The sequence below is a fragment of the Molossus molossus genome, unplaced genomic scaffold (genome assembly GCF_014108415.1).
Source record: "Molossus molossus isolate mMolMol1 unplaced genomic scaffold, mMolMol1.p scaffold_m16_p_10, whole genome shotgun sequence".
Lineage (NCBI taxonomy): Eukaryota > Metazoa > Chordata > Mammalia > Chiroptera > Molossidae > Molossus > Molossus molossus.
The window spans coordinates 9628771-9655900 of NW_023425345.1; the positions used below are offsets into that span (position 1 = coordinate 9628771).

The 27130-nt window shown below is 40.8% G+C and overlaps 1 protein-coding gene across 1 annotated transcript; it reads left to right on the forward strand.

Annotated features, from left to right (window-relative positions):
• PRDM4 (PR/SET domain 4) lies at nucleotides 1-27130 on the forward strand. Its single transcript, XM_036252490.1, has 11 exons — nucleotides 1-261; nucleotides 3604-3737; nucleotides 5936-6121; nucleotides 7459-8253; nucleotides 13331-13480; nucleotides 15076-15194; nucleotides 16887-16972; nucleotides 17805-17932; nucleotides 19007-19321; nucleotides 20653-20821; nucleotides 26352-27130. Exons 1-11 carry the CDS (start codon nucleotides 251-253, stop codon nucleotides 26662-26664), a joined length of 2406 nt encoding a protein of 801 aa, XP_036108383.1. The 5' UTR covers nucleotides 1-250; the 3' UTR covers nucleotides 26665-27130.

The window sequence follows — 27130 nt, forward strand, 5'->3', positions numbered from 1 at the left end:
GCAGCCCCCCTCCCGAAGCCTCTGGAGGAAAAGCCCCGGGCGTCCCCCGGCATGTCCCATCTCGCGGCGGGGTGCGCGGCCGCCGGCCCTTGGGAGAAGTGGGGCGGCCCGGGGCGGCCCCGGGGACGAGCGGCCGCGGTTGTGCAGCGGTTGTAAGCAAGATGCGGTAGCACGTGACCTGGAACGCGAACCCTGATGCCGGTTCCCCGCCACGCGTGTGCTCTTTTCTCTGGTGCTCGGCCGAAAGCTCATGCGTCGCAGGTGAGTCGGGGGTGGGCGCACAGCTGGTGACGTCCCTGCAAACACCTGGCACGGGAGGGTGCGCAGTGCCTTTGTTTTGGGTGCCACTGGGAGGGTTACGGGTGCGATTTGCAAGTGGATTCGTGTCCCAAAGCATCAGTGATTCCAGAAACCAGTATTCGGTTGAATGTATTCTCATTCAGCCTAATTTACTTCACATATGAATAATTGTCGCAGGTACATCTGTTGTTTGCTCGTTGACACGTTTATCCTATGCTTTTGAGTTATTTGAGCGTTCAACAATGTCTTTGGGTTCCAAAGTGTAGTTTTAGTTCATCACCATGTGCATCACTTTGAATTTTTGCTCATTACTGTCTGAGGTGGTAAAGTGGAGAAATTAAGTTCTTAATTCTAAAAACTTCATGCTGGTGTTTAAAGTTAGGTACTTTGGGGCACCCACCATGTTGGTACAGTGCAGAAATAGTTATATTTGGCTGGTCTTTTAGAGCCCTTTCATAGGCCGTATTTGGGGATACAGAAAATAAAACAAATTTATTGAAATTACTGAAACTGTCCGTTGCATTTTGCAAAGTGACTGCATTTCAGTTAGCTGCTTATATGTCATTCTAAGTATAGTTATAAGATCAGCAAGTGGCAAATGGTTCATATATAGGTCAGTTAGAGACACACAGCCGTGGAGGTATGAAGGAAATTATTTTATAAGGCACTGAGTAGGGAAGAAGAGAGTGCTTGGTGTCTTGATTCTGGCCCTTTTCCCAAGATTGCTTCCTAGAATCCCATATGAGAAAGGTTGTTAGAACAGAATTGCACTTTAGAATGAGAGTCTTATGAGGGTCACATTATAAATTCCCCTCATCTCCTTTCTCTCTCTGGGATACTAGTTACCTTTGGTTTATGGCTGCTGAGGTCATCACATTTTAGTGACTCACAACAGCAGAAATCTGCTGAGCCTCTCACATTAAACTCTGGTTTGAACTGGTGTGAGAAGGCCTAGAAGTCATCCTAGAAACACCACTTCGATTTTTATCTCAAGATTAGTACACAGATTAATGTTCAGGAATTTCCAGACTGGGATTCGAAGCAAAAGACTTTTATTTGTACTTTAAAATATTATTGTAACCAATTTGTTGTAGGTCATGATTGCTCCAGTGATTGAGTTTTTTTATTTTTTTTATTTTTTTATCCTCATCCGAGGACATTTTTCCATTTTTTACTCAGATAGAGCGGGAAGGAGAGAGAGGAAGAGAGAGAAACATCGACGTGAAAGGGACACATCGAGTGGCCGCCACCCACACGAACCAACCAGGGCCGGGGACAAACTGCAGCCAAGGTACATGCCCTTAGCGGGAACCGAACCCGGGTCTCTTCAGACCGCAGGCCGATGCTCTAACCGCTGAGCCAAACCAGCCAGGGCTCCAGTGATTGAGTTTTAACTAAAAACCCTAGCGATAAAAATTTACAGAAATGTCTGTTTTAAACCAACCCAAGCCCAGAAACTTTCAGAATTAAGGTAGCTATGATTTATTTAGTTGATAAGGATTTTTTTTTCACTTTTTATAGTGTAATTACTGTTATAAAGGTGCTGTGCTTCATCAGGTGACCTCATTTGTCGTGTGCTTCTAGTTGTCTTTCTAGTAGGATGAGCTTACACTTCTCCATTCAATCTCCATCATTTAAGAGCGCATGCTCCATACAAGGTACTGTACTCCGTTGGCTTTGTGTACTTTATTAGTGTCTGGGAGCTCAGTTTTATGAGATACCTGGCAGGGATAAGGTTGAAGCAGATGGATATAGAGTAGTGCAGGAATAGATCTGTGTAGGACTTTAAGCATACCCCACTATGTAAAGACACAGATCCTAATGTATTGGAACTGTGTGAAAGACAAAATGTTTTTTTTTTTATTATAACTGTTTTTCAGTTTTAGTTAAGAGGTTGGTTTTATTAAATAGGCAGATCTGGATATAAATTCCATTTGCCACTTGTGTTATCTTGGGTTAAGTTTCTTAGAGTCTCTGAGTCTCAGTTTTTGTTTCTAAAATGGGATTAAGAATAATACTACCTAGTTAGAAGGATTAGGTGTATTAATTACATGTAAATCACTTAGCCCTTCACCTAATACATACAGAATGAGAGTAATAAGTGTTAGCTGTTGTTATTTTCAGGTTGATTGATAGCTGATCTTGACGTTGTTCAGAAGTAAAAGCCTATTTAGATTTGCTTTCATGGCTAAGGAATATGTAGACCCATTTCCTCACCCCTCCCATGCACACAGGCAGACGCAGAAGAATATGCATTACTGTGATACTATAAGGACTGAAGGTCATTAGTGACCTCCTTTGGATAACCTATTGGCTAGTTTCCTGAAATACAGTATTTTTAATATTACAGTCTGATATAGGAACTAATACTTATTGATAATGTCCAATATAGTGTCTTGTTCAAATCAGTATTAATCTTATTTTAATGACATTGTTAATGGCAGTACAACATGGATTGCATGAATTATCAGATTCTTTTTTTTTTTATCCTCACCCGAGGACATTTTTCCCCTTTTGTTCTGGTAGAGTGGGAGGGAGAGACAGGAACAGAGAGAGAGAGAGAGAGAAACATCGATGTGAAAGGGACTCATCGAGTGGCTGCCACCCGCACAACCAACCAACCAGGGCCGGGGACAAACTGCAACCGAGGTATGCGCCCTTAGCGGGAACCGAACCCAGGCCTCTTGGGACCGCAGGTCGACGCTCTAACTGCTGAGCCAAACTGGCCAGGGCAAATTATCAGATTCTTATGCCTACCAAAAAGTCTATAGATAAAAAAAAAAGTTGGTGTATTGAAAAATGTTTTAGCATTATTTTGCAGCATAATCTGTGCTCTTCCACTTAATTCCCCCTTTCTCCCTCATGCTCTATCTGAAGATAAATGCAAAAATGTCTTCAGGTGAGGATAAAAAAAAAAAAAGGCCTGGTTTAAAGTAATAAGCCGATTGATGAAAACAAATCTTTTGTAAGAAAAAACTTGGGTGATTTTTAAAAAACAAGCCAACCCTCATTGTCAGTGTGCTCTAAGGGTTGCAGACTTTGCCTTAGATAATGTGCATAGGGTTTGAAACAAGGCACAATCCTGTTTCTGCTGTATGACATTGACTGAGTTAGTCACCATCTCTGAATCCCAGTTTCCTTACCAATGGAAAGAATATGACACTAGCTATCTCAGAGCTGTGAGCGTAAAAAGGAAATAATTGGTCAAGTCCCATTTCCCCATCCCCATTTCAGGTTCTTGAGTACCTTAAACAGTCACTGAGCTAATTGTTTGCATAACTGGTTTTGTGTGCTCTTTCTTAGGATGAATGATATGAACCTGAGCCCAGTGGGGATGGAGCAGCTGACTTCATCCTCTGTGAGCAATGCCTTGCCAGTCTCAGGGAGTCACCTGGGGTTGGCTGCCTCACCCACTCACAATGCCATCCCTGCCCCAGGTGAGTGGTAAGGGACAGTGACTGAATTTTAACAATTACTGCATTATCAATTTTAAATAGAGCCCAGAGGGGGTCAGAGCCCTTTTAAGAGTAGAAGGGAGAAGCCAGGCATGAATGGTAGTTCCAGATGTGGTCGCACAATGGAAGAAAACATTTTTGTGTAGAGTATTGGAGTTCTGGTGAATAAGAGTAGCAGTTTTTTCTGACAGTCCTCTTCTTCACTTGGTGGCCTTTTGTCTAGAACTGTAATTGACTTGCATTTTATCTAAGGTTACCTATTTATCTTGGCACACTGTCCCTGACTTAATAGAAGAGAATCAAAGTTACTTTAATAAATGTTCTTAGAGAGCATGAGAAATTGAGCTTTATTTTCTACTACATCTGAAATTGGCAACTACAAATATGCCAGGTCTGGAATGATGGGGAAAGAGGAGGCACCGGAGATGGAGCTCCTAAGTGGAATTCCCCATGGGCCTCAATACTCGGAGAGAAGAATAGTGTAGGAGAAGCTCCTTTCTCCCTATCACTATACTTTTAAAACCTTTTTTATCTGCCTAGTTTAATTTTCTTTTTCTCTTGAAATAAGTAAGCTAGTGGATCCTAAGGATCTACGACATTGTAATGTATTGGACATTCTTTATCAAAATAGTAGTTAATGTTTAAGAGTATTTTAATCTATAAGTTGTTTAAATAGTTCTCTATAGAGAATTACCTGCTTAATTACTAAAATGCAGCAGTTAAATAAGTTTCATCATAACTAGGGCTCTTTACATTCCTTTAAGTGTCCATAAAAATTTTTTAAAAATTTATTAGTTGTTAGTCTATTTGATTGTCTCTTAGGCATTCCCTTTACTGGACACTCTTGTTAAGAAAGAAAGGTATTGCAAAATACTGCCACTGGCAAAAGTAATGCAAATCGGCACTGCCTGAGTTGGCGAGTATTCATTTTGATACTTAGGCACAGTAAGAGTCACTTCAACACTTTGCAGGTAGATATAATTCAAGATAGATATAACCTAACGGTTATATTCTTTTAATCATCAAGTAGAGCATATATGCAAAAGACTATATGAAAGTATGTATATACAGTTTTATATCTAACTTTAAAGTAGATTATGTTCCAAGTTAGAAGCATATCTAAATTTTTATATATATATATGTTTTTTATTTCTCACCCGAGGATATTCTTCTATTTATCATCAGAGAGAGTGAGAGGGAGGGAGGGAGGGAAAGAGAGGAAGAGAGAGAAACATCAATGTGAAGAGACACATCAACTGGTTGCCTCCTGCACGACCTGACCAGGGCCGGGATGAACCGCAACTGAGGTATGTGCTCTTGACCAGAATTGAACCCGCAATTCTTTGGTCCAAAGACCAACGCTCCAACCACTGAGCAAAACTGGCCAGGATGCATATCTGAATTTTTAAAAGTGAAACATTCTCACTGTATTATTATTTAAAAAAATTTTTTTTTTCTTTCTTGATTTTAGAGGGAGAGGAGGGGGGGAGAGAGAAGCATCAATGAGAGAGAACATTGATTGGCCACCTCTGGCATGCCTCCCACTGGGGATTTGGTCCACAACCTGGGCATGTACCCTGACTGGGAATTCAACCAGCAATGTCCTGGTGCATGGGTTGATGCTCAACCACTGCGCCACACTGGCTGGACCATTCTCACTCTGTTAAACTGGAAACTAATAAAGTAAAAATAATATTAAAAAAAAAAAAAAAAAAAGCCCTATAGTATCAGTATTCAGAGACCACTCCTGTGAACTCTGGTACGTTTCTTCCCATTTTTGTATCTATATCATTTGATTTCTTAAATTGTATTTAAACTAGGTTTTTGGTTGTAATTAAATGTTTGGTACTAAGATCAATACAGACAACTGGATGATCAATGTGGTATTTTAAAACTAACTTGACAATGAACTTGACAACCTGTTTGTGGATGTACTGATCGGGGATGTGATGGGCTACTCTGAGATTTTTTACTCATATGCAACAACCTTTCTAAGAGTTTAGCCAGTGACTGTAGAGAGGATTTTAAAGTACTTTTTATTTTATTTTATTTTACTTTTCAAGCATAGTTTATAAACATTTAGTATTATTTTGTATTACTTTCTGGTGTACAGCATGGTGGTTAAACGTGCTTATTTCCTTTTAATTGAGATAAGCGTGTGTGTATTTTTTTTTTTGTAGGCCTGCCAGTGGCAATTCCAAACCTGGGTCCCTCCCTGAGCTCTCTGCCATCTGCTTTATCTCTGATGCTCCCAATGGGTATTGGCGATCGAGGGGTGATGTGTGGATTACCCGAAAGAAACTACACCCTACCTCCACCACCTTACCCCCACCTGGAGAGCAGTTATTTCAGAACTATTCTACCTGGTAAGTGTTACTGTTCTTTGGGAGGTTAGAACAAAGACTAGGGAAGACTCTTAGTGCATGAAGGCTTGAATAATGCTATTTTGTTTGTCACGATGAGCTGTTAATACTAGGTTGGAAAAACTATCTGTTTTATACTTATGTGCTTTTCCTCTCAGAATGTACAGATAACACATTATTAATATAGTAGTTTGACTAAGCTTAATTTCCTAATGGCACATAATCAGTTTTTCTCCTGTCTCCTCTAGCATCTCCTTGGTTCAGTTTTTATAATTCTACACTTGTGATTCCTGCCAACCACATGTTCTGCTACAGTGTCACTGTTTATTAAAAAGTTTACTGAATTTTTATTGTTATAAAAGTATTATATACTCATTTTAGATAATTTAGCAAATAGAGGAACCATTCATAGTACCATCATCTATATTTTTGATGTATTTCCTTCCTGTCTTTTATTTTGGTGTATAGATTTTACTGTTTTTTTTTTGTAATTAAGACTATACTTCTTATATAATTATGTATCTTTTACGTAATATTTTTCTCTATTTTTATATAGCTGTTTTCCCCAACTGCTACATGGTTTTCTTAATGTCCTTTTTAATGATACATTACATTCTACTGAATAGATATTTCATAGTTTATTATATGTCTTTATTTTTTGACAGTTTGGTTTTTTCCATTTTTTAAATTACCATTATATGAACATCTTTGTGTATAGTATTTACAAAATGGCATTTAGGGAAGATTACCATAAGTGGAATGTAAGAGGGTATGAACGTTTTTGAGGTTCTTTAACATGTATCCTTTCCAAAGAGCTTTTAGTAATTTACACTCCTGCTGGCAGTGCAGCAGGTACCTTTCACTACATCCTCACAAGCACGAGTGTTCAAATATATTTTTTTCTGTTTTAATAAGGTACAGTAATGACTTGTTTTGATAGAGCCTAGTGTGTTATGATAGTTTAATAAGTTATATTTAATTAAATTTTATTTTTCACATGAAAGATCTTAAATTATTTACCTTTTATAGAGCAAATTTCAGCATCTTAGGACTCAGGAATTCCAATCCTGTATATATATAAAAGGTAGCATTTAAATGATTAGTTTCTAGTGACTTCAAAAGAACATAGTTAATTTTTAATGATTTCTGAGTTTCACAGGAAAAACTGAATTGTGGCATATGTATGTTGTTATTTATAAAGTATACATATTGATTAAACCAAAGAAGTAGCTGGGAGATTATTTTAATTATATTTTAAGCTTCTAGCTTTTGAAATTTTTAATTTTAAATTAAAAAATGTACTAAAAAGTCTCTGTTATCTCATCTTTTCCTCTTCCCAGGCATTTTATCTTATTTAGCTGACAGACCACCTCCTCAGTACATCCACCCCAACTCTATAAATGTTGATGGTAATACAGCATTATCTATCGCCAATAATCCTTCAGCACTAGATCCCTATCAGTCCAATGGAAATGTTGGATTAGAACAAGGCATTGTTTCAATAGACTCTCGCTCTGTGAACACACATGGTGCCCCAAGTCTTCATCCCAGTGATGGCCATGAGGTGGCCTTGGACACAACGATCACTATGGAGAATGTCTCTAGGGTTACCAGCCCCATCTCTACAGATGGAATGGCAGAAGAGCTTACAATGGACGGTGTTGCAGGCGAGCATTCTCAAATCCCGAATGGCTCCAGAAGTCATGAACCTCTGTCTGTGGATTCTGTGAGCAGCAACCTTGCAGCAGACACTGTAGGGCATGGTGGTGTGATACCCATTCATGGGAATGGCCTGGAGCTCCCTGTGGTCATGGAGGCAGACCACATTGCAAGTCGGGTCAATGGGATGTCTGACAGTGCCCTCAGTGACTCCATCCACACCGTGGCCATGAGCACCAACTCTGTAAGCGTGGCACTCTCTACCTCACACAACCTCGCCTCCCTAGAATCTGTTTCCCTCCATGAAGTTGGCCTAAGCCTAGAACCTGTGGCTGTCTCCTCCATCACCCAGGAGGTTGCTATGGGGACAGGTCATGTAGATGTGGCTTCAGACAGTCTTTCTTTTGTACCACCTTCACTGCAAATGGAAGACTCCAATTCAAACAAGGAAAATATGGCAACCTTGTTTACAATTTGTGAGTGTGCTTAGACTTTTTCTTTTGGAAATAGTGGTGGAAAGGGCCATCATCCCTAACAGGCATAGTCACAAAGTCAAGTGGTAAAGGAATATAGAAAGTAACTAGGCTTTGCAACTTTTCTTTGCCTTTGTAGTGTCCTTTATATTAATGTGGTGCCTTTTTGTCAAGCCAAATGATATATACATGTTTCATTGGTTCTTACAACATCCTCCCGAAGTAAGGAAGCAGTCATTCCTGTAATTTACAGATAAGCTTAGTGCAATAATATGTAAGGTATTTCGCAAGATTTCACAGATAGTTAACTATAGGAATAAACTTCAGTAAGGTATTTTGTGTGACATGCCTTATGCTCTTTCAACATAAGACAATATTTATTAGATCATGTGTACTTTTTTAACCCCATGGAGAAATGCAGGTGGATACAAATGCAATTTTGTTTTTGCTTAGAAGAATACATATAAATTACCATATAAAAGTTGTGTTATGGGGCAGTGAAAACAAAAAGCAGTATAAAAACAATTTGTTGGTGTCACTACATGATTCATTCATGCAAGAAACATGTTGATTGTTCATTATATACCAGCCTCTGCTAGATGCTGGGAAGAAAACGGTCTATAAGAGATAGCACATGCCTTTGGGGCGCTTGTAGTCGGATGGGAAGCATAGGCTAGTAAACAGGCTATTGTTGTACATGTGATAAGTGCGAAGATGGGATTAATTGCAAGGTGCTAAAGGAGCCTAAGTGGGGGGAACATCTAACCAGGGCATGGAAGAGTCAGGGAAAACTTACCAGGGAGGTAACATACGTGTTAGCTCAGACCTGAAGGATAAGAAAGATTTTGGCAGTTGAGAATCAGGGAGCTGGTTTCCCGTAAGTGCCTAGAACTAAAGAATTGTGAGTGGTTCAGAATTGCTGAAGCATAAAATGGGGGTGAGGAGAGGGGTATGTGATGAAAGAAGTAGGAGCCAGAACACTGAAGGTTTTAAGGAGTGAGGGTTGGGGTGGGGGATTCTGCAGTAATGTGAGGATAACTAGTTAGAGGCAAGTAGGTAAGGAAGATGATGCCATAATTTTAGAGAAAGGTGATTTTCCAACCTAGAGTAGAGGTAATAAGGATGAGGAAAAGTGGAGGATATTTACAAGAACCTGTTGAGTGGATGAAGTTAGGGGAAGGAAGAGTTTAGGAGAAAACCCTGGTTTTGGGCATGGAAAGCTGGGTGGATAATGGTACCCTCCTTAGGTTAATGATTGGTGGAGGAGGAATAGATGGTTTTTTTGAGGAGTGATGGTGAGACTAGTTTTAGACATGTTGATTTTAATGTTCATAAGATACCCAGTAGAGATGTCTAATGAGAAGTTGAATTTGGAGCTCAGAAATCTATCTGTCTGGAAATATGTAGGGATCTTCAGCATTAAGGTGGTAATCATGACGATGGAAGTGGGGTAAAGGCACCTGGTAAAAGTGGGAATGGCAGCAGGGCTGGGGTATTAAGCTACAGCAGCAGAGGAAAAGCTTCCACAGTAGACTGAACAGGAGGATCAAAAGGGTAGGGTGAAGCTTCTGGTGCTGCAGAAGCCAAGCAGTGGGGAGAGCTTTTCAGTCTCAAATTTATAGTTTTAAATATTTTCATCTGGGAATGTAATGTAGGCTCATTAATTTAGCCTATTGATCCCTTTTTAAGTGGGCACGCAGAATCTCTTGCTTCCACATGTGTTTTTAAAAAATGAGATATAGCCCTGGCCAGTTTGGCTCAGCGGTTAGAGCGTTGGCCTGCGGTCCAGAGAGGCCCGGGTTTGGTTCCCGCTAAGGGCACGAACCTCGGTTGCGGTTTGTCGTCGTCCCCCCACCCCCCCGCCCTGGTTGATCGTGCAGGTGGCAGCCACTCGATGTGTCCCTTTCACGTCGATGTTTCTCTCTTCTTTCCCTCCCACTCTATCTGAACAAAAAAAATGGAAAACTGTCCTCTGGTGAGGATAAAAAAAATGAGATATAATTCGCAGACACATTTTAAAATGTACAATTTAGTGGCTATAGTATATTGACAAGGTTGTGTAACCATTACCACCATCTAACTCCAAAACATTTACCCATGCTTAGGTAACCTCTAATCTACTTTCTGTCTCCATGGATTTACCTGTTCTTAACATTTCATATAAATGTAATCATACAATATGTGGCTTTCTGTGTCTGGCTCCTTTTCCTTAGCTTAATGTTGTCATGGCTTATCTCTACTGTGGCATGCATTAGTACTTCATTCTTTTTATATGAGTAGTAATCCATTGTATGCATATACCACATCTTATTGATCACTTACGGACATTTGTGTTGTTTCTCCTTTCTGGCTAATATGAATAATGCTTCTATGAACATTTATATACAGGGTGGGGCAAAAGTAGGTTTATAGTTTGTATGGAGAATAATACAATAATAAATAATAATACAAGAATAAACTAACTCTGTTTTGAGTACTCACAACTGTTAACCTACTTTGCCTCACCCTGTACAAGCTTTTGTTTTTTTTATTTTTATTTTTTTATCCTCACCTGAGGATACTTTTCCATTTTTTGTTCAGGTAGAGTGGGGGGGAGAGAGAGAGAGAAACATCGACGTGAAAGGGACACATCGAGTGGCTGCCACCCGCACAACCGACCAGGCCTGGGGACAAACCGCAACCGAGGTACATGCCCCTAGCGGGAACCGAACCCGGGTCTCTCCAGACCGCAGGCCGACGCTCTAACCGCTGAGCCAAACCGGCCAGGGCTGTACAAGCTTTTGAATGAACGTGTTTTAAATTCTCTTGGATATACAGGGTGGGGCAAAAATGGATATGCAGTTGTGAGTACAAGAAACAATTTATTCTTGTATTATTTATTAATTATTGTATTATTTTCCATAGAAACAACTGTAAACCTATTTTTGCCCCACCCGTATATCTAAAAGGAAAATTGCTGTATGTTCAACTTTTGGGGGGAATTGCCAGACTATTTTTCAGAGTGGCTGCCTCAATTTATATTTCCAGCATCAGTGTAGAAGGGTTCCAGTTTCTCCACATCTTTGCCAGCACTAATTTTCTTTTTTATTATAACCACCCTATTGGGTGTGAAGTGACATCTCATTGTTGTTTGATTTGCATTTCCCTAGTGACTAATGATGTTGAGTGCCGTTACATGTACTTACTGGCCATTTGCATATCTGTGAAGAAACTCTAAGCATTTTCTATATAAGGTGGTTCCCTTCTTTTTAAGAATCAATCCTCATCCAGAATAGGTGATCTCTAATCAGATATTCAGAGAAATTTTCCTTTATTGATTTGAGAGAGAGAGGAACATCAGGAAGAGAGAACATCGATTGGCTGCCTTCTGCATGCCCCCCACTGGGGATCGGGCCCACCTGGGCATGTGCCCTGACTGGGAATTGAACTGGTGACCTCTTGGTGCATGGGTTGACCCTCAACCACTGAGCCACACCAGCTGCGCTTCAGAGAATTTTTAATCAAGCAATAGTTGAAATATGTTATTGTTTTGGCCGAGTATGAAAACTTACTGATATTTTATGCCATTCAAGTAGAAATTTCTAACGGATTGCTTAGGAGAAAAAGACACTTGGATGGCTGTGGTTCTAAGGTGTATGGACTCCACTTATTTTGTGAATAAATTGAGAAAGTTTGGACTCAATCATTGGCTAATAGAATCATGAATACTATTCCTTCACAGAGAGAAAGAAAAGTAAGAGAATAGAGCAAAAGGTGCGTGGAGGAGGACACTCAGGAGCTTGTAGAAGTGAAGTTAGAGTAAGCATAGATAACAGTATGAAGGAAGCACCCTCTGTGACAGTGCAATAAGAAAGATTATATGAACAGTTAGAAATGAAGAATTTTTAGCAGATGTGTCTGTAAGAATGTATTCTGCCTGCTGTCCCAAAGAGCAGGCTGTAAATATTTTTTTGGCTTAAGGATCTGCCATCAAAATCTGGTTGACCAGTTTGTTTATAGTGAAGCAAAGAGAACAGGGGTGCCGCTGGCTCTCGTCTCTGTCTTGTATGACTAACAGCATTTCAACTCAGCTTGCTTTTATAGTTGGGTAGAATTGGAATCCAATTTTGGGCTTTAGAACATCATATTACTTATCTACTTAATTTTAGGAATAGTGTACAGTCGGCCCTCCATATCCACAGGTCCTGCATCTGCAGATTCAACCAACTGCAGATTGAAAATATTTTTAAGCCTGGCTGGTGTGGCTCAGTGGTTGAGTGTTGACCCATGCACCAAGAGGTCACTGGTTCGATTCCTGGTCAGGGCAAATGCCCAGGTTGGGGGCCAAATCCCCAGTGGGGGGCATGCAGGAGGCGGCCAGTTGATGTTCTCTCTCATCGATGTTTCTATCTCCCTCTCCCTCTCTCTCAAATCAATAAAGAAAAAAATAAATAAATAATTTAAAAATATTACATAATGATCCCTAAACCACACAGTATAACAAGTATTTACATAGCGTTTATATTGTATTAGGTATTATAAATAATCTAGAAATAATTTGAAGTATATGGTGGGATGTGTCCAGGGACAATAACTAATATTGATTTTTGAAGTAATATAGTGTTATTTTTTGAACAGTCTTCTCTTGTGCACTGAATAGGAAATTTGTCCGGTTGGATCAAAAGGAAAAAAAATCACATCTTGCTGAAAAGAGAGATAAGAGTTGTTACATATTTTAATGTAAGAGTAGTTCTTTCTTTTTTTTTTTATCCTCACCCGAGGACATTTTTCGATATTTTGTTCAGATAGAGTGGGAGGGAGGGAGAGAGAGAGAGAGAGAGAGAGAGAGAGAGAAACATCGACGTGAAGGGACACATCGAGTGGTCGCCACCCACACGACCCAACCAGGGCCGGGGACAAACTGCAACCGCGGTACGTGCCCTTAGCGGGAACCGAACCCGGGTCTCTCCAGACCGCAGGCCAACGCTCTAACCGCTGAGCCAAACCGGCCAGGGCTGTAAGAGTAGTTCTTTAATTAGCGCTGGTAACTTAGCTTGCTTGAAATAAACCCATTTGTGTTTCTCAAACTTTCCACCCGCAGGGTGCACACTGTGTGACCGAGCCTATCCCTCAGATTGCCCCGATCATGGACCAGTGACTTTTGTTCCTGACACTCCAATAGAGAGCAGAGCGAGGCTTTCTCTCCCAAAGCAGCTTGTACTCCGCCAGTCAATTGTGGGAGCAGAAGTTGGTAAGAACCAAGGAGTCATAGAACCCCAAGTCTCTTCTTTTTTTGTAAGATAGAGTTGTAAAAGTGGATGTGTATAACTTAGTGATTGTTTGGTTGATCCAAAAGTCAATTTATGGCTTATGATTTATCCTTTTAGGGAATATTTGTCTTGTCCAGTGGTGATAGGAATGAATCAGGTTGAAAACTTTATTGGAAATGTTCCCCTTTCTTAGAGTCAGACTTGAATAGAGGAAAGAATCCCGGCCTGTCTTTGAAGATTTCACTTTTATTCTTACTATAGCATCCACTAAGAATTACTGTGACAAAACACTCCTTAAAACTTCGTTCTTTTATGGAAACATGGAGAGTTTACCACTGATAACCATTTGTTACAGAAGATATTTAGATATAATGTTTGTAAATTGTCTTAGTACTCCCTAGGCAAAAGGAATAAGGAATGTAGACTTCTAGAGTATGCTTACCCACATTTGACTTCAACATGGTTTCTGAAGTACTGTGCCATTTATTTGAAAATATAAATCAAAGTTCTTTATTTTTTTCAGCTATAGCTTGGGTATGATGTCAATCGAAAGCATTAAACAGTCCTGGCTGGTTTTGCTCAGTGGTTAGAGCAGTGGTTCTCAACCTTCCTAATGCTGCGACCCATTAATACAATTCCTCATGTTGTATGTGGGTGTATCTGCATGTGGGCGAACCCGTCGGGAAATGGATAGAGGAGCAGTATCTCGGTTCCTAAGACCATCAGAAAAATGTGACTTTTGGATGTTTTTATTTTAATGTGATAGTTAAAAGTGATGTAAAAGTCAAAATTAGCCATGACACATACGTGCCACTCACCTGTCAGTCATTATTTAATATTATTAAAAAATGTGTTTTCTGATGGTCTTAGGCGACCCCTATGAAAGGATCGTTCCACCCCCAAAGGGGTTCGACCCACAGGTTGAGAACCGCTGGGTTAGAGCATCGGCTTGAGGACCGAAGGGTCGGTTCGATTTCCAGTCAAGGGCATGTACCTGGGTTGCAGGTTTGATTCTGGGCCCAGGTCGCACGGGAGGCCACCAATCGATGTATCTCTTTCACATCCATGTTTCTCTCTCCCTCCCTCCCTTCCACTCTATCTTAAAAAAATCAATAGAAAAATATCCTCGGGTGAGGACTAACAGCAACAACAGAAAGCATTAAACAGCTTAGATAATATAGAGCAGTGCTTTAAGCACAAACAATTTTAGTTTATTTTGTAGCATTGCTTTGTATTTTTATAATAGAATAATGTTTTCTAGTCTTTTATTGTAATAACTTCAAAATAACATATTTAGAGGGACACGGTTTGGTTCGTTGCGTATAAAACTTGTTGCAGGAATTTCTGATATAATGCTTATTACTCTGCATATTTCTTCTGAGCCTCACTTAATCTGTTCATTACATTTTTCATATTACAGGATATACCCATTAAGACTAGCTATCTCTCTGGAATATCAGTAGTTATTAAGTTCACTGAAAATGAGATTCTTTCTATGAGTTAAGCTACTCTGTCTTCTGTGTCCTCTGAGATGTTTAAATTGCTGATTGCGTAGTTGGTGTCCTTCCACTGACAGGTGTATGGACTGGAGAAACCATTCCTGTGCGGACTTGCTTTGGGCCTCTCATTGGCCAGCAAAGTCACTCCATGGAAGTAGCAGAATGGACAGACAAGGCAGTTAACCATATCTGGAAGGTCAGTGTTTATGAAACTTTTTTGTGACTTTTGGATGTTTTTATTTTAATGCGATAGTTAAAAGTGATGTAAAAGTCAAAATTAGCCATGACACATACGTGCCATTCACCTGTCAGTCATTTATTTAATATTATTACATCCTTTCTGTTCTTGGTAGCCAATTTAAATATGTTATATAAGAAAACACCAGCTATTGAATATAGAGGATAAATTGTTCTATTCTTCATTTAGTTAATCAAATGATTCTGCTTTTTAATTACTTGTGACAGCTGAGGCTGTGGACTTTGTTTATATGATGAAAGTTATTTTATAATCAAAACATTCCTCAAATATTTAGCATGGGAAACAGTTCTAGAATGAGAAGGTAAGATACTTCTCTAGTTTTCTAAAGGGAGGGCTGAAAACACAAGGTTTTGACATAACATGTCCTGTAACATGTTTATAATCGAATCTTGGTAGGTTGGGAATGATGCTTTAAAATTGAAGTGAGGGGAAAGCGAGTCTTGTGATAATTGGAAAGTAAGGTGCCACTGGCATTGGGGACTTCAGTTTTGGTATCCAAAAGGGAACATCGAAGAACGCTAGGTCCACTGGGAAAATCATGAGGATATGGTTCTCTGACCTTAATGTTCATTGTCATTCTGTGCCATGTGGCAGGTGATGAAAACAAATAGATTTTTTTTTTAAATCCTTACCCGAGGATATTTTTTCATTTATCTTCAGACAGAGTGGGAGGGAGGGAGAGAGAAAGAGAGAGAGACATCGATGTGAGAGAGACACGTTGGTTGCCTCCCATACAACCCCGACCAGAGCCAGGGATGAACCGCAACTGTGGTATGTGCCCTTGGCTGGAATCAAACCTGCGACTTTTTGGTCCGCAGGCTGATGCTCCAATCGCTGAGCCAAACCGGCCAGGGCAAAACAAAGAGACTTTTTTTTTTATTCTCACCTGAGGACACTTTTTCACTTTTTGTTCAGATATTGCGGGAGGGAGAGAGAGGAAGAGAGAGAGAGAGAGAAACATCAACGTGAAAGGCACACATCGAGTGGCTGTCACCCGCACGACCCAACCAGGGCCGGGGACAAACTGCAGCCAAAGTACATGCCCTTAGCGAGAACCGAACCCGGATCTCTCTGGACCGCAGGCTGACGCTCTAACCGCTGAGCCAAACCAGCCAGGGCACAAGTAGCCTTTTATTCTTATCTTTTCCAATCAAGCCAAAATGTGAGTAATCAAGAACACTGTCATTCCATACACTAAGTGCTAACTCTAGGTCTATGATAATCTTCGATTGAAATGACAAACATGTGCCCTGGTCAGTTTGGCTCAGCGGTTAGAGCATTGGCCTGCGGTCCAGAGAGACCCGGGTTTGGTTCCCGCTAAGAGCATATACCTCAGTTGCGGTTTGTCCCCGACCCTGATTGGTCATGCGAGTGGCAGCCACTTGATGTGTCCCTTTCATGTTGATGTTTCTCTCTCTCTCCCTCCCACTGTCTGAACAAAGAATGGAAAAATGTCCTTGGGTGAGGATAAAAAAAAGAAATGACAAACATGTGAGAAGGCAACCATGTATTTTCACACTGTCTAGGAAATAGGGATTGCAAACTAAATGAGATTACTAGCCTTAATTTAGTAGCGTTTTATACTGCTTGTCAGCTCATTTGACACGTATGTTTGCCTTCTGTTGGCAGATATACCACAACGGTGTTCTAGAATTCTGCATCATTACAACTGATGAAAATGAATGTAACTGGATGATGTTTGTGCGCAAAGCCAGGTAAGAGTAGTCTTGGCTAAGAGAAATTGTTGTGATTCAGATGGTTTTCAATAGGAAGCATTGTGTAAAATAGGAGTTGAAGAATACAAATTACACTAATATTCTGCATATACTTTAAGGCCTAAAGCTTTTTACCTTCTTCACTCCACTAGTTGTTGACTAATGGTAATTATAAATGAAAACACAAGAAACTATCCTTTTTTTTTTTTAAATCTTCACCCGAGGACATTTTTGCATTTATCTTCAGATAGAGCTGGAGGAGAGAGGGAGGAAGAGAGAGAGAGAAACATTGACATGAGAGAGACACATCCAGTGTTTGCCAACCACACATCTGCAACCGGGGCCAGGGACAAACTGCATCCGAGGTACGTGCCCTTAGTGGGAATCGAACTCGAGACTCTGGTCTGTGGGCTGTCGCTCTAACCACTGAACCAAACTAGCCTGGGTGAAACTATCCATTATTTTAATGATACTGTTACCATTGAATTTTCCAGTTGGTGCCTTCTCTTTATATTGACTGTTGTAGTTAATTCTTGTTCAGCTATTTATCTATGTGTCTTTGTCATATTGTTATTTTAAAGACAATTTATTTACCTTTTTTTGCTTTCAATAACAGTATAGTATTTGTAACTGTGAAGGGCATTAAACTGATGTACTGAAATAAGAATTCTGTGTCTATACACATCCCTCATAATAGGTAGGATATGGAATTAGAAAAAAGACCAGAGAAATTATATCTAAGTTTTCATAGAGGGTTTTGCTGTAGGGATATGATGTGTTTAGCATATATTTCAAAATTAATATGTTTGATCTATTAAATGTGATCATTTAGGAACCGGGAAGAGCAGAATTTGGTGGCTTATCCCCATGATGGAAAAATTTATTTCTGCACCTCACAAGATATCCCTCCTGAAAACGAACTACTTTTTTATTACAGCCGGGATTATGCTCAGCAGATTGGTAAGTTAATGTAAGACTTTTTTGTTATGAATCTAGCTCAGTAAAAACACCCAGGACCAAAAGTAAAGTTTTGATACTGATTTAAATATCAGCTGAAACAATCACAAAGCCTTTGTATATGTAAAGCAGGGCTTTACCCCTCTGTTAAAATGTTAAAATCTGTGAGGTTCTTCACAAGCTGAATGGTATTGACCATATGAAATGAACTTTTGTGTTAGGACTTTGGTTTGGGGAATTTGCAGTTCCTTAGACTGCTTTTTGAGCCTATACCATTTTCAATTCATAAAGGATCGCAAAACTCAAATTGATTTAGACTTCATGGGCTTTTTTTTTTTTAATATGTTTTTATTGTCCTGGCCAGTTTGGCTCAGTGGTTGGAGTGTCGGCTCACGGACCAAAGATTCTGGTTAAGGGCATGTACCTCATTTGCAGTTCGGTCCCCAGCCCTGGTTGGGGTCGAGTGGGAGGCAACCATTCGATGTGTGTCTCTCACATCAATGTTTCTCTTGCTCTCGCTCTCTCTGGAGATAAATGGAAAAATATCCTCAGGTGAGGATTAAAATATATATAAAATAAATAAATATGTTTTTATTGATTTTTTTTTTTTTTTTTTTAAAGAGGGATAGAAACATCAATCAGCTGCCTCCTGCACGCCCCCTACTGGGAATTGAGCCAGAAACCCAGGCATGTGCCCTGACTGGGAATCAAAAAGGGACCTCTCAGTCCATGAGACGATGCTCAGTCCACTGAGCCACACTGGCTGCGTCATGGGCTTTTTCTTTGCACTGTATTATGATACATGATGACAAGTGATGTTTGAGTTTGCTATAGAATCTTAATTTTTTTGCTTAGGAAATACACCTTATAGTCCAGTATTTTACTAAATGCTTCCTATGTTTCTGGCACCATTTGAGGCTGGGAATAGAACATTGAACAAGACATTTATAGGTAGTGGGCAAGATGGAAATTTTGGTAGAAGGGAAAAATTGTAAGCCAAAATTATTAATATCAATAATAAACTTTAAAATGTAAGTATCAGGAGATATTGAGTAATTTTTTTGTTTTGTTTTAAAGGGGTTCCTGAACACCCAGATGTTCACCTCTGTAATTGTGGCAAGGAGTGTAATTCGTATACAGAATTCAAAGCCCATCTGACCAGCCACATCCATAACCATCTTCCTAGCCAGGGCCACAGCAGCAGCCACAGGCCCAGCCACAGCAAAGAAAGGAAGTGGAAGTGCTCAATGTGCCCCCAAGCTTTTATCTCTCCTTCCAAACTTCATGTCCACTTTATGGGTCACATAGGTATGAAGCCCCATAAGTGTGATTTCTGTAGCAAGGCTTTTAGTGATCCCAGCAATCTGCGGACCCACCTCAAGATACATACAGGTAAGTTGTATTGGACCATCAGAGTGGAATTTTGCAACAATTAGAGATAGCAGTGGTAAAGGCTTTGTAGTGAGATAGTCTTGCAGGTAGAGTTGAGGTAAGATGTTAGAGCATGAATTCTGGCCCTGGCCGGTTTGGCTCAGCGGTTAGAGCGTCGGCCTGTGGCCTGAGAGACCCGGGTTTGGTTCCCTCTAGGGGCACGTACCTCGGTTGCAGTTTGTCCCCAGCCCTGGTTGGGTCATGCGGGAAGCAGCCACTTGATGTGTCCCTTTCATGTCCATGTTTCTCTCTCTTCCTCCCACTCTAATGGAAAAATGTCCTCGGGTGAGGATAAAAAAAAACAAAACAAAACAGAATGAATCCTGCTAGCAGTCAGCAGGACTTAATTGGATGGTAAATCTTGGTGGGATAACTGCACTTCCTCAGGAGTTTCTTCCAGTTATTAAAATACTCCATTTCCCAGGCGTCCAGGTGCCTAGGGAAAGGCAGTTAATAGCCAGGAAGTTGATTCATTTGTTTGAACTTCAAGCAAAGGGAATTACATGAAAATAGCCTGAGCCTCCCATTAGAGCTCATTCCTGGTCACCAGCCAGAGCCAATTTTTTTCCTTTAAATATTGCTCAATAAACACTATCAAAATAACGGTTTTGAGTTTCCATTTTCTAAACTCCATGCAAACCAACCCTTCTTTTAGCACTTACACTTTTCATACATACTACAAAATAACTGAAGTTTTTGTTTTCTTGGCTGGGCCATTTGTTCTCCAAGTCTTTGAAAGTAAAATTCTTCCTCATCGTTTTGCACTAAGACTGCATAGTCACAGCAGAGACTGTGTATGTTGCAAAGCCTAAAGGACTGACTCATCTTTGAGAAAAGGCTTGCTGGCTCTGACAGTGTAATCTGATCCCTGCATCCTTAGGAGAATGGTATTTCATCTCCAGTTTATGGAGTCATGTTATATGTTTAAAAAAAGAAGGACAACTATAAATCTAGGTTGTAAAAATGTTTACCTATAGGTGGGCCTTGGGATTATAAGTGACTTTTTTCAGATTGTATATCGTGTCCACTATAAACATTAAAAAATATATATACATGTAAGCAGTCCTAGAAGGAAGTCTGATTAATTAGCTTCACTAGCATTAGTTGCTTAATATAAATTCATGGCCTTAAGTGGTTCTAGGTAGCTTAACCCTAGAAAGTGAAGTTCCAATTACCAGTCAGTCAGTTCTGTTTTATTCCTGCCTCTGCCATACACTTACACATGGCCTGTTCATCTCGAGAATGCTAGTGGTTGTTTCAATCACAGTGTGTTACTTTGGGTTGATGTGCAGGTCAGAAGAACTACAGGTGTACTTTGTGCGACAAGTCTTTCACCCAGAAGGCCCACCTGGAGTCTCACATGGTTATCCACACGGGCGAGAAGAATCTCAAGTGTGATTACTGTGACAAGTTGTTTATGCGGAGGCAGGACCTCAAGCAGCATGTGCTCATCCACACACAGTGAGTTACCCCACAGCCAGGCTGTTGCTCAGGTGGAGAGCTCAAGGGCTGACCTGTTGTCTTTGTCCTGACTTGGCCCTCTGTAGGTGCCTCCCACGTTCCGTATAGCCAAGCAAAGGTTGGAAAATGAAGGTTTTGGTTTTATCCTGGAATGTTTCACTTGTTTGCTTTATTTTTCATTTTTACTCTGTGTTTATTTTTTTATTATCATTATTTGTATTTTGTGTTTTTTAATCCTCACCTGAGGATATGTTTTTATTAATTTCAGAGAGAGAGGAAGGGGTGGGGAGAGAGAGAGAGAAACATCGATGTCACAGAGAAACATTGGTTACCTCCTGTACATGTCCTGACCAGGAATCATACCTGCAACCTTTTGGTGTGTGGGATGATGCTCCAGCCAAGTGAGCCACCTTGCCAGGGCTCTGTGTTTACTTTTTATTCATATTTTCAAAAAATCGTAATTTAACAAATGTTTAAGGACCTCCTTGGTGCCCAGCATTGTGCTAAGTGGTGAAATACAGAGATGAAAGACAGTCTTTATCTTTAAAGAACCCAAAGTCCAGCCCTGGCCGGTTTGGCTCAGTGGTAGAGCGTCCGCCCATGGACCAAAGAGTATCGGTTCCGATTCTGGTCAAGGGCACATACCTCAGTTGCAGTTTATCCCTGGCCCTGGTCGGGGTCGTGCAGGAGGCAACCAGTCCATGTATCCCTCTCACATCGATGTTTCTCTCTCCCTTTCTCTCCCTCCCACTGTAACTGAAGATAAATAGAAAAATATTCTTGGGTGAGGATTAAAAAAAAAAAAAAGAGTCCCAAGACCAGTAAGAGAAACATAACAGTAAAACGACCACGCTGTGTTACAGTTGTCAGAGAAAGCATTGTGTCCTGAAAGACCATAGAAGAGGGTCACCTGACTCGGCTGGGGCTGTCTTGAGAAAGGTTTCTGGTAGTTTGAGCTAAGTGTAAAAGAAGATAAATTAGAATTGTTCAGGGAGGCACAGAAGGGTAAGGGACGGGAATAGTACTCTCGACAGAGGGAACGGCATATTTAGTAAGATGTAAGAGGGCCTGTGGAATGCAGGTGGTGCCTTCTAGTTAGAACACAATGCGGGTGTGTGAGCGCGATGGAGAGAGCAGCAGCCAAGTCACGAAGAGCCTTTTATCCAACTAAGAAAATTAAATTCTATCCTGGAAATGTTGGGGATCCACTGAAGGATTTTTCCTCCCCATGTAATAAGCACTGCCGGGTGCTTAGTTTGCCTGCACCATGCGTGTGTGTGTGACTGTTTTATGGTAAAATAAAATAACATAAAATATACTGTGATTTTTCAGATGCACAGTTGAATAATGTTAAATATATTCTCGTTGTAGAAACACTGAAGGATTTTAGGGAAAAGAATGTCATGGTGAGATGTCCATTTTGTACAGCTTGCTCTGGCTGCATGACGGGATGATTGGAGGAGATGTCCAGATGTCGGGAGACCCGTTAGGCATTCACTGCATGCATCCCAGTGCAATTAAATACCTAGCCTGCATTAGTCACAGTAGTTGTAGAGAGAAGAGAAGAGATTTTGTGGTCCTGAGCCTTTAGCAAGTGTCAGAAGAGGGAAAAAACATTAGCTTTTATGTTATGGAGGTACTCTTTTTTTTAATCTTCACCCGAGGACATTTTTGCATTCATCTTCAGACAGGAAAGGAGAGAGGGAGGAAGAGAGACAGAGAAACATTGATGTGAGACAGACACATCCACTGGTTGCCACCCACACCACCCCAACCAGGGTCAGGGACAAACTGCAACTAAGGTACATGCCCTCAGCTGGAACCGAACCCAGGTTTCTTTGGTCTGCGGGCCGATGCTCTAACCGCTGAGTCAAACTGGCCAGGGCGTTCTGGAGGTGCTCTTTAAAAATCTATCTTCAATGGAAACTTTATATTCTTATTGTTGAGTTTAGATAAATACTTTGCTTGATATCAGTTCTTTTTTCTGATTCTTAATCACAGTGCATCCTGAAACACTAAAGTACCAAAGAGTCAAAATGACCTTTTAAAACAATCTTATTAAGTAGTTTCATTATTAGTGTGAAACTAGAAATTAGACACACTATCAAATATTATGTAGAATTGTACATTAGTAGAGCTGAAAGAGATCTCTGGCATCAGTTAGTCTTGCTGTTTATGTTAGTCAGCTCCAGCTGCTGCAACAAAATACCAGGCTGGCTGGCGTAAACGACAGAAATTGCTCTCTTACACTTCTGGAAGCTGGAAGTCTGAGGTCAGGTGTCAGCCTTCTGATGAGGCCCTCGTCCTGGCTCGCAGAGGAGAGGGAGCTCGCTTTAGTCTCTTCCTCTTAGACGGACACTGTTCCCATCGGGGGTCCCACCTCAAGACCTCATCTGAATCTAATTAGCTCCCACAGGCCCCATCTCCAAATGCCAGGCATTGCAGGTTAGGGCTTCAACATATAAATTTGGAGGTAGGGGCACAACATTGAACCCAAAACACAGCTCATACTAGTCCCCTAGGAAATGGGAACAACTGTTGGTGTCAGAGCCCCCTCTCCAGGGATTCTCATTTAGTTGGTAAAGGGTAGAACCCTGGCACTGGTTTCTAAAAAAACTTCCCAAGTGACTCTAATGTCCAGTCAGGGTTGAGAGCTACTGAGTTCATCCAAAGGAAAAATTTGTTTCCACAATATCTCTGGCAAGTAGTTACATTATTTCTTCTTGGATACCATAGGATTGATTTAGTTTTGAGGAAAAGTTTTGCTTTAATCAAGCTTGTATCAGCCTCTATTCATTCATTCTACATCTGCCCTCTGCAATGATACACATAAATTTAATACTTCTTTGCATTGACAATCTTTCATATTTATGATCACTGTTGTGGTCCTTGAACCCTATTTTCATCAGGCCAAACAAATGTCCCTAATTTCTGCAACTTTTTCTCTTACCACCTAGTTTCATATTTGGCGTCTCAAGTGCATACAGAACTGCAGATGTGGTCTGTTCGGGACGTAACAGTAGAGTGATTCGCTTCCTTGAACTTGACTTTCTCTTCTTTCAAGTGATACCTAAATTTACACTTTTTTCGTAGCCATTTCACAGCACAAAGCCATCTCAGTTATTTTGAGATGAGTATATTTGAATGAGACTTTAGGCTTTCTGTAGAGATCATTGGAAACATTTTCAGATATTTGAATTTTTACTTTCAGGCGTTTCAAAATGGATATAGTAGAATAGGAATTCATTCTATTTATTTGCTTAGAAAAGAAAATAGCTACAGTCCTAAAGCCAAATGCAGGAGGGAGGAGTTCCTGTCTCACAGTGTTCCCCTGAGAGTATAAGGCGTGCGGCAGAAACAAGCTTTGTCCTTCTTCTAAGAAAGGGGACTTGAGAGCAAAAATGGTGACACGTACTCCATATGTCATCTCCTCAGTCCTATGGCTTTAGATTTCTATCTCAAGCCTTATATATCTGACCATCGACTCAGCATCTCTGAGTTTTGATGTCCACTTGGCAACTCAAACCTGACATGTCCAAAACTCAGTTCTTAATGTTATCCCTACAGACGTGGTTTTTCTCCATGTTCACCAGCTCAGGAAATGGCATCGCCATTCATCCTGGTGGCTCAGGCCAAACACCTTGGAGCTGTCCTTAATTTGGTCTTCTATTCAATTCACCTAGTCCAGACCACTGGCGTATTTTGTACAGACCACTTCAGTAGTCTCCCCACTGACCTTCCTGCTTCTGCTCTTCCCCAGCACAGCTACACAGGAGCAGACACACAGAACCCGTGTTCTGTCCATAGTAGCCGGGGCAGTCCATTTAAAACAGAAATCCGATGGTGCCCATCTCTACTCGTTCTCCAGTGGGCTTCCCATCATTCCCTTTCATCTTTCCGCATGCTGGGTTAAAAGGTCTTTAACACAGCTTAGAAGCCCCTTCACGATGTATAGAGGTACTTGGCTACCTCTCCCAATTCATCGTTTATTACTCTTTCCTCGTATTCTGCTTTAGCCACGTTGGCCCTCTCCTTACTAAACACATTCTAGTCTCAGGGACCGTGTACTGTGCAGCCTCTGCCTAGAAACCGCTCCCGTCTTCCTCCCTCACTTTGTTCAGGTTTCTGTTCAAATGTCTTCTCAGAATGGCCTTTTTTTCCCTGGCCATTTTGGCTCAGCAGTTAGAGCGTTGACCCTTGAACCTAAGGGTCCTCAGGTTCAATTCCCAGTCAAGGGCATGTACCTTTGTTGCAGGTTTGATCTCCGGCTCCATCAGGGCCATGTGGGAGGCAGCCAGTCGATGTGTCTCCCTCCCTCCCTCCCTCCCACCCTCCCTCCCTCCCTCCCTCCCTCCCACTGTACCTAAAAATCAATGGAAAATTATCCTCAGATGGGGATTAAAAAAAAAAAGAATGGCCTTCCTGACCATCTTACCTAAAATAGGATTCCATAACTCCACTGTTTTGTTTTGTTTTTCATAGTACTTATTACTGTCTGCTATCATGCTATGTATGTTTTTATTTGTTTAGATGTAACTCCTCCACTAGAATGTAAGTGCCAGGAAGGCAAAGACTCAGTTGTCCACATTCTGTAGTCCACAGAGTCCCCCAGAGTCCCCTCCTGCTGGGAGAAGGTGGGGATCGAAGAGCAGCCAGGGTCCGCACTCCAGCGCACCTGCCCCCCTCACAGACCGAGCTGCCGTCACGACGTACAGCGCGGCTGCTCAGAAAAGTTAAATTCCTGGTCTGTATGATCTGTGAGGCTCTTTTCAGCTCTCAGATGTCTGGGCCAGCGTTACTCAGTCCTTGGCACTAACATTTGAGCTGGATAATTTTTTGTTGTAGGGTTACGATTCATGTAGTGAGCTACAATTATGAACTGGCCAGTTGGCAGACATTTTCAGATTTGAGTCTTCCACTTGGTGGTGAGAATGTAGGCAACAGGAACTCTCGAATGGCTTTTGATGGAAGTGTATGTTGATACAATGAAATTGTAAGACAGTTTAGCTTCATCTAGTAGAGTTGAAGATGTGCATATGTTTTGACCCAACTGTACTGCTCCTGAGTATGTATATGTGCTAAAGAAACTCAAACATATGAAACCAACATGCAGGTATAGAAATGTTGGTAGCAGTCTTGCCTGTGATAATAAAGAACTGGAAACCACCAGAATATCCCGTAACAAAAGATAAGTTGTGTATTTGTAAGTAGTGTAGAGCACTGTAAAGGAACAAACTACTGACACCCGTAGGAACTTAAATGAATTTCACAAATATCATATTGAGTGCAAGGAGCAAAAGGCAAAAAAGATACGTGCAGTATGATCCCATTTACATAGAATGCCAAAACAGGCAAACTCAGTCTATGCCGCTTAAACTAGACATGTTTTATGACTCCTCTGCATGATGCACCTCATATAGAAAGGTCTGGACGGGTGGAGCTTCTCGACAGAGGCCTGAGGTGGCGAAGAATAAGCATGGGCTTCAGTCATTTGTGAACCAACTCAGGTGTTTTCTTGTGTTCCTCTTAGAGAACGCCAGATCAAGTGTCCCAAGTGTGACAAGCCGTTCTTGAGAACAAACCATTTAAAGAAACATCTCAATTCACACGAAGGAAAACGGGATTATGTCTGTGAAAAATGTACAAAAGCTTATTTAACCAAATATCATCTCACCCGTCACCTGAAAACCTGCAAAGGGCCCACCTCCAGTTCGTTAACACAAGAGGAGGAAGAGGAGGATGACTCAGAAGAGGAAGAATTAGCAGACGCCGTGGGGACAGAAGACTGTCGGGTGAACAGTGCTGTGTATTCAGCAGATGAGTCTCTCTCAGCACATAAATAAAAGACTCCAATTGTTTTGGATGAAAAATGCAAAGGAAAAAACACACACAAACAGTTACCCCTACAATGGTTTTTATATAAATGGTTTCTGACTTCCTTCTAGCCAACAGTCAAAACAGACTGAATGGGAATGGATGAAGCACTTATGGGGAGTATCCTAATGAAAACACTAAAACAGGTTGGGAAAAGAGACCATGTGTCCTATTTTTAAATGATGTGTAAGGAGGAAAGTGTCAACTTTTGAGGTCTGTATTTACATGATAATCTGTGTCACATTTCTGCCTGAGTCATAGCTGCCTTCTGCCCAAACAAATCAATTTATTTTCAAGTATTCTATTCACTTTTCTTCCCAGTCCTATGACTTAATAGTAGTCTAAACTTGGTCCCTGCCTCATTGTCATCACAATTGCTGATTGTAGTTCCAGTGTTGTATTTTTTGTGGACTGTTGTGATTTATTCATCCCAGA